Genomic DNA, 15,286 nt, shown 5'->3' with positions numbered 1-15,286 from the left:
TGTGCGGCGTCCCAGCCAACGACACCGGCTTTGTGGACCCCGGTGCGAGCTGCTTTGGCTAATCTTCACCCAGCATTTTTGCAAAGTGTAGTAAGCAGTGATGATGAGCTGGCGCCGTGTGCAGGTACCCTCAACTATGTGAAGCTGACTGGCCTGAAGCCGGACACTGTCTACTACTACATCTACGGAGATGTGGTGAGCAGCAACTATCCTCCTTCCTTAACATGTCAAATTTTCTTTTGTGACCGCATCAAAGGGCAGATTCGAATGATTGCATGGCTGGGTGTCCAACACGAGGTAGTGTCTATATTGCAGCTTGTCTGCAGGACGCACCTTGCCTCATGGCAGGAAAAGCATGTAATGTGAAATAATAATAATGGCTGTCTGTGGCACAGAAAATGGGGATGGGCGAGCAGCTGTCCTTTAGGACCGCGCCTGCCGAGGGACCTTCCGGCACCGTCAAGATGCTGGTCATCGCCGATCACGGCCACGCACAGGTGCCCTCCTATGCTCCCCCAGATCTTTTGCAGATAACAATCCTCAAGGAATGCCACGCCAGCAACCACTGGCATGCATGCTGCAGGTCTGCAGATGATATACTGTACTGCTCAGAAGGAGCCTCCCTGTCATGGGCAGAGAACAGACCATAAGCTGTGAGCATGCATGAGCTGTGAGCGGAACTGCAGACCCTTCACCAGTGTAATATGTGGCTCTGCGCGTCAACAGGATTCTGAGAGTGAAGGTCGCCGGGTGCAGGTGGACGGCTCTGTGGAGTATGAGTGGACGCAGGCGGCCACAGACGGCGCGCTGGCGGTCCCCAACCCACTAGACACGGCGCCCCACAACACGCTGCAGGGCCTCACCGCGCTCATCTACAACCTGCTTACGCAGGACACCAGCCAGCAGGGCAGCGCACTCAACACCCTGTCAGGCCTCGTCGCCGACTCTGCCGACCGCTCCCTCTTCCTGCTCAACGGCGACGTCTGCTACGCCAGGTGCTTGCACCAATATTCCCATTGAAGCAGCTGGTGCGAGTGCAGGAGATACATTGTGAATATGTGTTCAGGATCTCCCATAGTGTCTGAGCAGCGGTGCTCATGATGCTGGTGACAGTGAGTTAGTTGCGAGCTCTCTAGCAGCCTTAGTAGCATGAAGGATGCAGAGAATGCACTGTTCTCAGAACAGCCAAAGTACTTTTAGCATAAATTAGCACCTTTCACATACATAACCTACCTTTTTTATAGATTCCCTTTATTCATAGATCACCATCAAAAGTATCTAAGGTATTATACGTGAAAGAGGTTGGACCCTTGCTGGCAACACCTCGACCTGTGGCATGCGGGCAGGGGGGAGATCTCGTCGTGGGACGTGTACATGGATTCCATGACGGCGATCGGGGGCATTGTGCCGTGGATGTTAGTAGAGGGCAACCACGAGCGCGACCAGCCCTTCACGGGGGACCGTTACGACAACCAGAACGCCGACTCCGGAGGTACGCCCCCCTCAAAGCGCAGGGATGCTGCACTGGCCGCCTCTATCCTAAACTTAATATCGTTGCATGCTTTTCCACCCAAGAGGCAAGGTGCGACTGCACACAAGCTGCAGGTAAAGGCTGATATAAATCTTCACCCCTGATGGTTTCACCAAATCCATGCAAGACCTAACCGACCGTGGGCACGATGCAAGATAGTATTTATCCCGCCCCCGCCTTTGAAGAAAGGATGAACTGACGCAGCATGCCTTGGTATCCACTGGAAGCCCCAAGAACCTCTGTGTTGCTCCTGAAGAACAGGAACATTTTTGCTTTGTAGGAACATAGGAAGCGTCCGCGAGTATGTCTGCAGCAACAGAGGTCAGGCAATGCCATTTCTTGCAGTGCATTCTCTTCTGGTGCCCTGGCCTCATGTGAACTTGCTGCGGCCGGTAGTATTTCAAAGCAGTAGAGTGTGCTGCGCAGGCGAGTGCAGCATCCCGTACGCGCGGCGGCTGCAGTCCAGCGGCAACCCCAACTTTGTGCCCAGCGACCCCTCCTGGTACAGCTTTGACCACGGCAGCATCCACGTCATCGGCTACAGCACCGAAATCGACTTCTCCCCAGGCTCCGCCCAGTACAAGTACAAGCCTCCCACTTTTTTAAGTCTACACGGCCTGCATGTTGTGCTGTTGCAGTCCTTAACATCAGCAGTGTAGTGGAATATGTTTGGTAAGAAAATTTGCCCTGGAATGCGCAGGTTCATTGAGGCAGATCTGGCCGCAGTTGATCGCAGCGTCACACCATGCTGCGCAATTTCACTGGCATTTGGCATGTTTCGAGGATTTGGTCTACACTCATGACCTTGTACAGATGGTGGGGATGGGCTGACGTGGGTGTGCTTGTGTGCAGGGTGGTCCTGAGTGAGTCACTGCCCGCACCCCTCAGTGGCCTAGCTCTTAAATCACCGGCTGCTGCCATTCCTTTAGCTGATCCCCACAAAACTCACAGGCTTGTACAACAATACTGCATGACATTGTCTGCTGTGTTCATGGAGCCTCACGTGCTGCATCAGACCAGCAGAGCACATCCAGAATTGAGTGCTGAGGGATGTTTGCTGCAGACGGTCACCGCCCCATCTACACCACATCCATCGGCGGCAGTGTGGTCAGCGTGGGCCAGGACCTGCGCAATGCCCTCGAGCCCCTCCTTGCCAAGTACCAGGTATACACACGCGCTGTGAAGATCAAACTTACATGCAGGCAGCCATCAAGCGTCCTGCTTAGACAGGCACCGCCAAAATTGACTCCATACTGATCGAAAGGAGCAGCTGACAGAGATTCCTTGGTGTCCAAGAAAGGTTCATTTGAGAAACTTTGGGACTCTGAGTGCCCTGCACAGGGAGGCAGGGTCTGCAGACTTTTGTGCACCAGCCCGGATGTTGCTCGTATGCTCATTGAGGCGCTTCACAGCAATTTGACTCCGGCCTGTGATTGCAGGTGGATGTGACATTCCACGGTCATGACCACGTGTACGAGCGCACCTGCCCCGTCTACAACGGCACCTGCCAGGCCAAGCTGGCGGATGGCAGCCTCGGTGGCCCAGTCCATGTTGTCCTCGGCAACGCTGGCTTCAGCCTGTCCTACCTTCCAAACCCCTACATCCCCCCGTACTGGGAGGTAATCACCCCTACCACACTTGGGCCCTAAGCTTTTGTTTCACCTTGTCTGACAGGACATGGACTTATTGTGGAAAACGCTGACTCGTTGAGGGCATGTGCAGACTGTGGCGCTGGAGCACGGGTACCTCAGATGCGATGTCACAGCCACCGCCTTTGCATGCGAGGTGAGGCGCCCGCTTATTGGAATTCACAGTCATGCTGCTGTACATTTTCGTGACATCTGCACACCACGAGGAGGGAAATGTGCAAGGAGGTGGGTGCTGCACAGATGGTGAGCAGCATCACAGGCAAGGTGTTTGACAGCTGGACGCTGACAAAGCCGGCCGGCTTCAAGGCAGATGTGGCCGGCCGCACAGCCTTTGTGAAGTCGTGGGTGCCCCAGTACATGCCAGGCGCCCCCTACCCAAAGGGCGGCACCAGCCTGGAGACCCAAGGTGCCTACTTCCAATAGTTCCATTTTTCATGATGCAATCAACAAAATCTGCACAGTGCTGCAACGGCGGTGGTGATTTCCACTTGCAAGACTGAGTATGTCACTGGAATGCTGGAGAGCGGAGAATAATTGCTGCGCTGGACATGTTGGCAATTTGTGAGCAGGCGTGCCGACCCTGGGGCTTCTTGCGGTGTTCGGTACCTTGCAGACGCTGCTGCAGTCGCCGACTGCCATCGCGCAATTTGCTGCTGCACAGGCGTCCCTCATCCCGGCAGTCGAGGGCCCGGACACTGTCGTCAACCTTGCGTGCGCTCTCACCCATTTAAAGGCTGCACAGCCCAACATGCACCACCCTCCTCTGATGATCATCACGTTGCGTGAATTTGGGCTGCTCTTCAACATCAAACACGCGCGGTCGTCCAGAGTCTGACGCATGATCAGGCTCAACAGACAATCTCTAATTCAGAGGAGATTTTTGCTTGCCTAATCTTCCAGCAAAGTTTGCTCAATTTGGAGCAAACATAAAGAGTAATTTCTGATAAGAGGGACGTCCAAAGCAAGTATGTGCTGCGCAGGGCGGCGACTCAGCCCCTCTACCCACTGCTGCTGAAGCTGGCCAACAGCAATCCCACCACCCCTCTGGGCGCTGTCGCCAAATTCTATGCCGCCTTTGCATATGTGCCCGCCATTCAGAAGCTGCAGGCTGCTGCTGCCGCCTATTCCACAAAGTCGGGCGTGCTCCTACCTTGAGCAGAGCCGCGCTTGGTGAATTGAAGCGCCGATCGATTCTCGACAGGACTAGAAGCGCTTGGACTTCAGAGGGAGATTGCCGTCTGAAGTCATGCCAAGGACAGGGTAAGTCAGGATTGCTGAGTGACTGGTACACTTCGGGTGTCTGATGAAAGGACCTTCAGTGCTGAGGAATCTGAGCTAGACAGATCTGGGTACATGTGAGGGATTGCTTCAGGCCATTGCCGTTCTGGTGAAGCGGGCATCTATTAATGCCGAGTCACAGTTGTGTGAGGAGTCAGGAGCAGAGCATAACAACTTGCTTGTCTCTGTAGTCAATTAGTGTCATCAGTGTGTTTATGTTATGCACTGCTTCAGGTGCCGCCAAGTTCCTGTGTCTCCACAGACCTACAGTAGGACCCAGTCGGCCTGTCGGCTTGCATCAGCAATGATTCGGCGTTGATATGTCAGAATGCACTTCAATTTGTACTGCCCATTCATATTCTGTGACAATGCAATGAGCTCTTTTTAAAACAACAGTCGTCTTCAAATAAGGCAAGTTGCCAGGAGTCCAGGCCTCCCTAGGGCTGGCATGGTCCGCAACATGACGTGCATGCATGCACATCCTCCCGCACATGCGAATTACTGCATTGGCAGGCAAGAATCGGGTTGCCGTGACCGGCCAGCTTAGCCGCTAATTGCGCGGCCAAATGAGCTCAAGCTTGTAGGTCAGTTGTGCGGTGGACCGCGGTGCACGTGCGGGACGCTCAGATTATCCATTGCCTCGTTCACTAGCTACGATGACCCTCTAATAACCTGATCCCACGTGCGCACGCAGCAAATTTTGCAGAAACGTCAACACCTGCATGCAACTTCGCGTAAGTCGTCAGGTCAAGGGCGATCAAGTGAAGTACCCCATGGCCAGATCCACCCACAGAATTTCCAAGATTGGAATGCCCAGCTGCCGAAATTGCACTTGGACAACTTGCAGTTCCTCCAGATCAGGCAAAAACAACTGCTCTTTTTATCTGTTATGCACTTTGCAAGATTTGGTGTCGTTGCTCTAAAGGTGCCTAGGAGCATTTCAGGATTTGATCTGGGCCAACGCCAGCTTTTGCCGCTCGTGATGCTCACTCGAGATCAGCATAGCGCTTCAGGCAGCGAAGACCTGCGTCTTCAATCCTGCGCCGGAGTGTGTGGCAGGTCTGCCTCGACCAAATTGCGGGACGACATGCCTCTCACAAATGCAAACAACCATTAGCGGCTTGTCCTACACAACACTTGTTTGTCCCATTCTAATAACGTTCAACGCACTGAAATTACTTTTGAGACCAAAGACGTCGTAATTTGGACGTGCAGAGACACTCCCAGGCTCCCACGAGAGGAGATCTTTAAACACCTGATATCTGTGCCCGACTGGAAGATTGATGGGAGTGTCACCAGCATCTCCAAAAGCTTTGTAGCTAGAAACTTCAAAGAAGGTGTGTTGCTCCGTGGCCTGCTCGTTCTTGATATGCATTGCTGGTCTAATTCGGATACTTTCAGGGCTATTGGGTGGCTGTGTTGCAGCCATCTCCTTCTTCAATAGAGTGATGGAGGTGGCAGAGGTCGAGGGACATCATCCAGACCTGCATCTCACAAACTACAGGGATGTGCAGGTGATGTTCTGATCAGACGCATGAAGATTTGGTGGTCACTGCAATAGGGCACATGACATCAATATTAGTGACAAAACGCCACTACCGCCGCATTGCAGGTGGTGGTTTCGACACATGCCATCAAAGGGCTGTCGATATATGACTTCATCCTTGCTGCCAAGATAGATGCACTGCCGGTGGAATTCAGCCCCAAGTGGCTCAAGGCGCAGAAGCAGGAAACCAGAGGCCCTTCAGAACACACGTGCGCACTGTCCCCACACAGTTCAATGCACGCTTGTTGCTGGTCAAACGCTTTACTAATCTTTTGAACCTACTGCTGCAACATTTCCTTATGCGTGACAAATCACCGAGCCATTATGCATGGAAATAACTGTACAGGAGTCCTGGAGGCAACCAACGTGCAGAGAAGGAAATTATTGTCGAGGCAGACATGGCGGCAACTTCAGCTCAGTGTGTATGATCATGAAGCACGATCACAAGCGCCTGTGCAGCAGTCTTGCTCTGGAAAGTGGGCAAGCGCAGAACTAATTGAGTTCTCAGCCTGTTGCAATTTGGACTCCCATAGAGTAATGTAGTATTCAGCAGAAAGGAGAAGTAGCCAACCTTGACAGCAAGGCATATTTGAATGTTACAGATTTGTACAATGTTGGCAAGTGGCACTGGGTACCGGGGGTTAATTGTTATTTAAATACTCATCATATCAGCTAGCTGCGTTGTATGTCGTGTACTTAGCAACTAAGTCTGCCGTGCATGTCTTTACAAATTTTCCTTGGCCTATGGTCAGGTCACCTACCATACAGTATGACTTTAGGCATCACACATCCAGCACAATGGGCCGGCCGGCCTGACAGTTGAGGACAATGCACCAGTTCAAGCACAACGAACAATTTAAGGGCTATGTACAATGACATTGACATTAGCTAACTATAGTCAACTATAGTCAATTTGTATTCTGAGCTTCGCAGCGCATGCGCGCTTATCTGACTGCATTCAATGCTTAGCAGAAGTCACAGCAACGAAGAAAACTGTTAAACCCGTATCTGAGTATCTACTGGATCCAGTTGATCTCTCCACAGCTCAATTCTAGAGTGAGCTGAAAGGACCAACTGAGGTGGGCCTTGGGGCCATTTACTTCCTACCCTGTGTTTCTCATGCCTGCGTCAGACAAGACAGATAATCTGTACCATTCTTGACATGCCCTGTACTTTCGCCGTGGAAAACTTTTGTCATTCTGAAAACAGCATAAAATTGCATGGCGCAAGGTCTGCAAGTGGTGATCGAGACATAGAGGAAGAGCGCATACCTGCAGCAATGCCATTGATGGTGACCAGCAGCGCATCTCGGAGGGAGCGGTCCTCGGGGTCTTCCCTCAGTCGCCGCAAAATCTCCACCTAGACGTGGCAAGGCACCCCCTTCAGATGACAGACCGTTGGGCACACTGAACGGCTGCAGAAGCGGGAAAGAACATTTTTATTTCCAGACATAAAAAGAGCCAGCGATGCAAAGATGTTGGGCAAGAGGGTGGGCAGCACCTGGAGAATGTTGATGGGGTCGATGTAGGGGTTGCGCATCTCGATCAGCCTGCGCAGAGTGGGGTTGTTCTGGCACAGGTGCTGATGCCCCGTCACCTGCAGCAAGCACCATCTTACCAGTCAGACATCGATCCTGTCCGAGAGCCTCCCTCACAAACTTGGACTGTCCAGCACAGCACAACTCCTTGCATCAGAACATGTTGTTCCTTGTCTGGCAGCAATCATAATCTTTGAGTAGCGAGCACAACAGTCAGGTCGAATTCATAGAACGATGTGACAGGTAGCAGGCGTCCCCTCAGCACCCTGCTTACAAGGATGGCAGGTTCAAGGCAAGATGCACTTGGCAAGTGAGCGAGCATGGGCCGCGGGGAGGGAGCGGTGCGGTGTGGTGAAAGCCAAGCACCTGCAGGACGGCGTGGACGGTGGCCATGAAGCGTTCACGGATGACTGCGCCAAGAGCGCGTTGGGATGGGTTGTGCACCAGGTGCTCATCGTACAGCGCGGCGATGCGCATGTCCGCCTTGGCCAGGATCATCTCTATCAGGTCGATGGTCGACTGGAAGAAGGGCCACTCCTGGTACATCTCCCTCAGATCCGCCCTCTTGCCCTGCACAGTAGCACGTGCAACATGTTGATTCTCTCTTCTCCGCGTCCATCAATTCTGCGACCCTCTGAGCCACACGTCTCGCTCCAGGAGATTTGCTTGGTTATCCAGCTGGGCTGCACAGTGTCTTTTGGTACATGAATTGGACTGAACACCAGGATCGGTAACACTGTGTGGTCACATGCACAGCATGGACGTGACTTCAGGTCATTTAAAAGCGTCAAGACTGCGCAAGCGCAAGGAAGACCAGCAGGAAAATAGCGGATTGGGCGTGCCTGCTCCGTCAGCGCCTGCACGGCAGTGCCCACGCCCAGCCAGGCAGGCAGCACGAGGCGCGTCTGCGTCCATGCAAAGATCCAGGGGATCGCTCGCAGCGTCTCCACACCACCGCCCTGTGTGCCCACCACCTTTCTCAGCCCTGGTACGCACAATCCTGCTTGCCGCAGTACAGGTCAGGAGCAACTGAGAGGTCCATCGGATTTAGTAAGGTGGGAACTGTTGCTTGGAATCTCAAAAGTACCGTTTTGCGGCGGCTGGGGCGGCTGCCGATGTTGAGGTTGGCCAGCTCCTCCTCGGGCGTGGCTGCGCGGAAGTACGGCACAAAGTCCGGGTGCTGGAACACAAACTGCGCCCGACACACCCATTCTTTTGTCAGGCCCAGACTGCCTTGTTGTCCCTCAAAACCCTTCGTACAATAATAATAGCTTTCGCCTTGGAGACTCATGAGGACCTCTGTCACAAGCCCTTTAAATCAAAAGCAGGTAGTGTCCAGTTCGCCTCTAGTGCTGGGTCGCCGTTCTAGCAAAGGCAGGCCTTCCTATGCCCACCATGCTGAAACCATGACCCATTGGCCTACACGGAATTGTCATTCGGCTAAAAGACTTCTACGGTGTGTTGGGGTATTCCGACGTTTTGCAAGCAAGGGAGCAGGAGAAGCACGCACAGAGCGGTAGGCCTCGCATGATATTTTGGAGAGCTGGTCCATGAGGCTGCGCCACTCGGCCTTGCGCGGGGGCTTGGGCGGGGACAGCGTGGCCAGCAGCACCGCCGTGCTCAGCACCTCCATCTGCCGCCCCGCCACCGCCGGTATGCCAAACTTCGTCTGCACCATCTCCCCCTGCACACACAGCCCATACCTCATCACCACAAAGTCCTTCTCACCATGGCAAAGAACTTGACTTTGAGGACATGTAAATCCTGCTGATGACAGTCAAGGTGAAAAAAAGACGGTGATTCTGCTCCCCCCATTGCAGCAATGCAGTAGAGCTGCTGAGAATTGAGGAGCTCGCCTGCTCGGTGATGCGGAGGCTGCCCTGCACGCTGCCGGGCGGCTGAGACTGGATGGCCAGGTGGGAGGGGCCGCCCCCGCGCCCAACCGTGCCGCCGCGGCCGTGGAACAGCGTCAGCTGCACCCCGGCCTCCTTGCACACCTGCCCGTTTTAAGCGGATGCCTCAGACACCAGCCGCGCTGGGACACTGGTGACACTGACCAATGGAAGGGGCAGTAAGGCAATGTGCTTTTTCGATGAAGATTTTGAGGCTACATGCAGGGTGCTAGGCGCAACGAGGGAGTGCAGCACCTGGACGAGCTGCTCCTGGCACTTGTAGAGGGCCCAGGCGGCGGCGAGGCGACCGGCATCCTTGCCGGAGTCGCTGTAGCCTAGCATCACCTCCTGATGGTCCCCATGCAGCTCCCTGGCGCCACACACTCACCAATCCTCACATTCTGCAACCTTGCGCACATCTCATGGACCCACACACTTCCAAAATCACTTGATTTTCCCTGCATAGAGAGGAGGAACGCAAATATCAAGGCAGAGCCAGCGCCAGAGGTGGGAGATGAGATGACTCACAATTCCAAAGGGAAATATCCTCCGGCCCAGGATTACCATGATGCAACTCGCATCCGTGACAAGCACAACCTTGCATGCAACGGTCACAAGCTTTCATGTGGCAAGTACAGCATGGCGGGGCTGTGATGCGCCGCACCTGAGCTGCTTACGGTACCAGGGCAGGTTGATGAGGCGCTTGAGTGCGGCGCCGGCGTTGTCCAGGTCGTCCAGCGTCTCAAACAGCGGCACCACCCGCAGCGGCACCAGCGGCAACGGCTGCGCCTCCTTGTGGCGGCTGCTCGTGCGGTCCGCGGCCGCCTGCAACCCAGGAATAAATACTCATAATAAATACTCATAAGAAGCAAATACCAGGACTAGTGAGTATTACTACTTTAGTGGCTGCTCACACACCTTCTTCTCCCCAGTGCCCGTGCTTATATCTGTGGGCATGCGGTTGGTCCTTGCTACATCGATTGGCGCAAAGGCGCAATGATGCGTACATGTGGCAATAAAAAATGCAGGAGAACGGTATCAGTGCCCACCATGAGCCAGGCCTCTCGCTTGAGGAGCTCAACAGCGAGCACGTCCGATGCGTGCGTGGCCATGGAGATGACATATGCAGATACGCTCTCCGGCCCCACCTCTGCCGCCACCTTCAGCGTGTCTATCACCTGCAAGCCACACTCCACACAGCTGAATCCTGCACTTCTGCAGTTTGTTTCATGATTTGACAGGCACACATAAGCGAATAACAAAAATTTGGATAATGTGGCAGGCTGCAGGGGCACCAAAGAACCCACCTCCTTGACCTCGCTGGTCATGGGCATGGAAGGAGGCACCAGCGGGCGCTTGCTCTCCAGCTCTTGCACCAGCCAGGCAATGCGCTCGTCCTCGTTCCAGTTGCTGTAGTCGCCAACGCCCAGGTACCTGCACCAACCATATACCTCCACATCGAATCAATGCAGCTTGGATGTGAGTGATGAATCATCAAAGCGCTGCTTCAGGGGTGTGGGGATGGGAGAGTCAGTGGAAGGAAGCACGCACTTGGTGACGGCTCCGAGGGCGTCGGTGTGGCGGCTGCTCTCCTGCCGCAGGTCCATCTTCATCAGGCCCAGGCCGAAGCAGGACAGACGCCTCAGCAGGTCCAGCAGCCGCCCTGTGCACAAAAGGCTATTTTCACTTCCTTGACGCTGGGAATGCAACTCTTCAGGCTTTGTTTCCTCTCACATGGGCAAGACAGCCCGCGAGGCCTGGTGTAGGTTGCAAAACAGACATTGAAATACATGCCCTGCATAAGATAAAGGGCTATGCAGCGTGATAGCAAGTGGCGTATATTAGCAGACATGAGTTTTATTAGCACCTTCGGCGACGATGCCGCTGCCGCATTCCCAGAGGGACCAGTAGCAGGAGAGGAGGGGCTGCGCGAGGGCATCCGTGGTCTCGTACCCCTCATCGTCGTCATTCTGCAGGCCACCCTGCAGAATGTCCTCCATGCGCTTGCGCGTGTTCACCAGCTTCTGTCGCACCTGCACACACCGCGCCAGGCCTCTTCTTGATCTTCCACTTCTGTTTCCTCTTCTCCCCTCCAGAGTCCCCGTCAACTCGGCGTGCACATACAAGCAAGGCTCCTCCATGGTGATGCAATTTTAGACATCCAAAAGGCATGCAAAAGGTGCTTGTGTGGCAGGGCACTCACGTCTCCGAGGACAATCCTGTAGGGCGTGGCGCCATGGTGCCTGGGATGGAGCAGTGCGTCAATGGAAGTTTTGTGGTACCTTGCAGCCTGTCGCACACCACAAGACTGTCAACAGGCTCATGCCGTAAATTGGATCCGCAGCAGGCATGACGCCTGACACAAATGCATATGAGCTACAGTATGAAATGGTTTAGAGGCACACAGGGTAGCACTGGTCACCTTCAGGCCCCTCTTTTTGATGGTGTCGGGTGACACAGCTTTGCCGTGGCTGTCCAGGCGCCATGACAGGGAGTCAGATAGGGCGCTCTTCTGCACTCCAGCTGCGAACGCCTGCTGCTTTAAATCTGCACTGCTGGATGCTCGCATTCCGCCCGAGCTCCCATTCCCATTCCCATTCGCCTGCATGTGCAGCAAAGCAGCTGAGCCTCAAAACATACCCCCCAGCTGGGGCTGCACCGAGGATGTGCTCTCAGTAAGGTGATTGCTATTCTTAAAATAGAGTTTCACAGGCAAGGAAGGATTATGCAGGATGAGGCTTGCCTTAGGAGAGGAGGGCACGAGGTTTGGTGAGGAAGCTGAAGAGTGGTCTGTTGAGGAGTTGCCGCGCATGGGTGTGTGAGGTGCACTCATGTCAAGGGAGTTGCTCCTTGAAGCGTCCGCTGCGGTCGGACTCCAGATCAGCTCTGACGGCGGAGAGCCAACCTGTTGCCACACAAAAGGACAACACATCACACACTTGTTTACTATTAATGAAACCACGCTTCCCGTTCTCCTTGAGATCGCACTGGCTTAAAAATAAGTCTGAGCATGCTGGGGGTTGCTATCAGGATATTTAAACTTTTGCCCGGGTGTTCAAACAGAGCCCACCTCCATGCGCTGGCCGTCAGATCGCAGGATGAATGGCCCCATCCCCGGCGCAATTGGCATGCCTGCAGGGTCGTGGGTGGTGTCATGGCCGTCCATCTGCCTCTGTGGCGCAAAGCGGTGGGTCACCCGCATCTGCATGCGCCCATCAAACTTCTCAGCCCAGGTACACATCACTGTCGACAGCTGCAGGCTGGGCTGGTCACATGGGCGCCAAAGAGCATGTTCAAGGTGTCCGGGTGGCAGACCTTGGCGGCCAGATTGCCATCTGAGGCTGCTGCTAGGCTGCTGCCCTCGCCGCGAGAGCGCGCGTAGTGCCTGAGGGGGGCGCTTGGAGTCGCCAGGTCGCCATTCCCCGTTGCTGGGGGCGCTGTGTGGCCATCGGCTTGGTGCGACTCTGTGATCTCCTTTGCCATGCGCCACACCTATTCCGCAATAAATATTCAGTGCAGCCGCTCTAGATGTTTTTGAGATGCAGGATTGATAATACAACCCCCGAAGTAGTTAGTATCCCTGTCTGACACAGGCACACAGCTGTTCACAAGCAGCTAGAAGGGGGTAAGCACCTCGTCTGAGGCGTGGTTCTGGGAGAGCTCGAAACGCAGCACGTCCACCTCGCGCAGGTACAGGTCAGCGGCCATCCAGCGCGCAAGGCAGGCCACTTTGTGTGTCACCTGCACTCCAACAGGAACACACATGAGCTCATGCTGTGGCCCCTACCCTCCACCATTTTCCTATGCAGGTGCTATTAGATGTCTTGATTGTTAAAAATCCCAGATCAAGTGCCCCTAAATTGTGTGAGCAGCAGAGAAGCAGGAGCAGGGGCCAGCACGCACAGAGGCGGTGACGTTTGGGTTGCCATCCCGGTCTCCGCCCATCCAGGAGCCGAAGTTGAGGGGTGCCGGGCCGATGGGCAGCTCCCGCCCGGTGTGCTTCTTCAGCGCGGCGCTCAGCCGCCGCAGGAAACTTGGCACCGCCGCCCACAGCGATTGCTCCACTATATGCAATCCTCCGCGCGCCTCTGCACAGCGCCATTGCACCATCAGAATCCACCAACGATTCTGTCTGCCACTCAAACGCTCTCAAGCTTCCTTATATCTGCTGTGCCATAAGGCAAGGCAAGCTTGCTCGAAGGCCTGTCTCGTGAGGAACCTGAGGAGGCGCTCACCATCCACTGGCGTGGGCTTGTGCCTTCTGAGCTCATCCGTCTGCCACAGCGATGTGATCTCCCGAACGATGTCGGCTATTGTGTTCTCCTTCTCCTCCTGCGTGGTATCTGGCCTGGAGCAGCAAGGGAGAACATCTCAGCCGTCTTGTGCACGTCGGTATCTGCTGTGTTGTAGAAGGTCTGACACGAGGAGGTCACCTGTCGTTCTGTGCAAGCAGGGCGGCTATGCGCGTGTGCTTGTACTGGAGAGTCCGCCTGTTGACTTGCGTGGGATGTGCCGTCAAGACCACCTCTGTCCTCTGTGTCGATCAACAGACAGTGGTATATCAGAAAATCCTTCAACATTTGTTTGGGGACCCATAAGCTGGGCAACAGGCTGCTAGTTGTACACGCACCTGCTTGCACACCGCCTCAAACAGTTGGTCCTGTGTCCATCCTTGAGATATGAGCTGCCCAAAGACCTCATCGAATGTCTTCGTAGCGACTCCCTCAATTCTGCTAGTCCTCACACTGCAACATCACCAGCTCTTTATCATAGTGCGGGGTCATAGTGCGGGGGAAAATGTAGTCCAAGCAGCATGTGGAGTACGGACAAGCTGTATCAATTTGCACGTTTCGGTCGACATGCACCTGTGGTGAGTCTCGGCTATCTGTGTCAAGTTGAGGTAGTGTCCTGCGGCAGACAACCACGGTCAGCAGGAAGTTGACATCCCAAGGAACTGCATGAGCCATGCGGGAAACAGGCTTACCACAGGCGCGAGTGAGTGGAACTGCTTCATCCAGAGGCAGGCCCTTCAGCTCGTCCGCCATACGTTCAGACAGGTAGTTGGATGCTTCCTTGTCGCCCTTTTGGGAAAGTCCAGAAGCGCAGTGTGCCAGAGTACGAACGGTTTCCAGCTGTCCACATTCATGCCATGTCAGAATGCAAAAGGGGGAAGGATGAAAAGCAATAGTACTTGGCTCAATAACGCCACGGCATTGAATCTAGTACTTGCCTTTGAGAATAGGTGATCCCCCACTTCGATTCGTAGACAGTCATCCAAAAGGGAACCTAACAGCTTGCAATCCTCCTCAAGAGGAGCAAGGGGGTACTCCTGCAGTACATGACAGCTCATCAAGAGGCGAAGATGAGGCATCGCATGGCGGCTACTTGCAGTTTACGTACGGTTGCAGGGCACCGAACGCACCACTGCGAAATGAAAGTCTTCAAACGCTTCCATTGTGCCTCGGCGACAGATCTAAGATGGTATCGTCTTTACGACGTTTGCAAACGGGTGATGCAAGTCCGAAGTAAGGTTTGGGGAAGGAACCAAAACAAGTGAAAGAAGGCACTCGGGAAAACAGTCAGGAACGATTGTTCTTTGTGGTATCTTAGCGAGCAAGCCAATATCTCGAATCCCGCGTCCGCATTGCTGAAGATGCTTCATCTGGATGCCTGCGCCGTGCTGCGATGCCAGATTTGGACATCATCGATGGCGATGACTCAGCAGCTGCCCTTGCGATGGGAGCCAAGTCTTTGCTTCAGTGGGATCTCATGGCAATCAATTTTATTTGAGGATTGGGCATTGCTGATCAGCTTGACAATTTTCACCCTTTTCTCGCAAGTTAGCCACTGAAA

The 15,286-nt window shown here is 54.3% G+C and overlaps 2 protein-coding genes across 2 annotated transcripts; one reads left to right on the top strand and one right to left on the bottom strand.

The window, feature by feature from the left end:
• Positions 1-5,482: 5,482 nt before the first annotated feature.
• Positions 5,483-6,181, top strand: COCSUDRAFT_8543 (transcriptional coactivator/pterin dehydratase; the record flags this gene model as incomplete). The annotated part of the gene is made up of 4 exons (XM_005647977.1): positions 5,483-5,517; positions 5,674-5,795; positions 5,884-5,972; positions 6,071-6,181. Coding segments are annotated over 4 exons (357 nt in total), but the record flags the coding sequence as incomplete, so codon positions are not given.
• Positions 6,182-7,198: 1,017 nt separating this feature from the next.
• COCSUDRAFT_15132 (putative phosphoenolpyruvate carboxylase) lies at positions 7,199-14,783 on the bottom strand (the record flags this gene model as incomplete). The annotated part of the gene is made up of 24 exons (XM_005647976.1): positions 7,199-7,363; positions 7,505-7,600; positions 7,908-8,141; positions 8,405-8,500; positions 8,629-8,733; positions 9,052-9,261; positions 9,428-9,538; positions 9,689-9,803; positions 10,098-10,222; positions 10,468-10,611; positions 10,741-10,867; positions 10,985-11,096; positions 11,301-11,466; positions 11,637-11,723; positions 11,814-11,980; positions 12,074-12,338; positions 13,067-13,174; positions 13,337-13,521; positions 13,669-13,781; positions 13,867-13,967; positions 14,064-14,178; positions 14,299-14,341; positions 14,418-14,565; positions 14,643-14,783. The coding sequence occupies 24 exons, from the start codon at positions 14,781-14,783 to the stop codon at positions 7,199-7,201; spliced, it is 3,279 nt and encodes a 1,092-aa protein (XP_005648033.1).
• Positions 14,784-15,286: the final 503 nt, after the last annotated feature.

This window comes from Coccomyxa subellipsoidea (assembly GCF_000258705.1).
Source record: "Coccomyxa subellipsoidea C-169, whole genome shotgun sequence".
Classification (NCBI taxonomy): Eukaryota; Viridiplantae; Chlorophyta; class Trebouxiophyceae; family Coccomyxaceae; genus Coccomyxa; species Coccomyxa subellipsoidea.
Note: the sequence above shows the minus strand (reverse complement) of the source record. Positions and strands in the feature narration are given on the sequence as shown.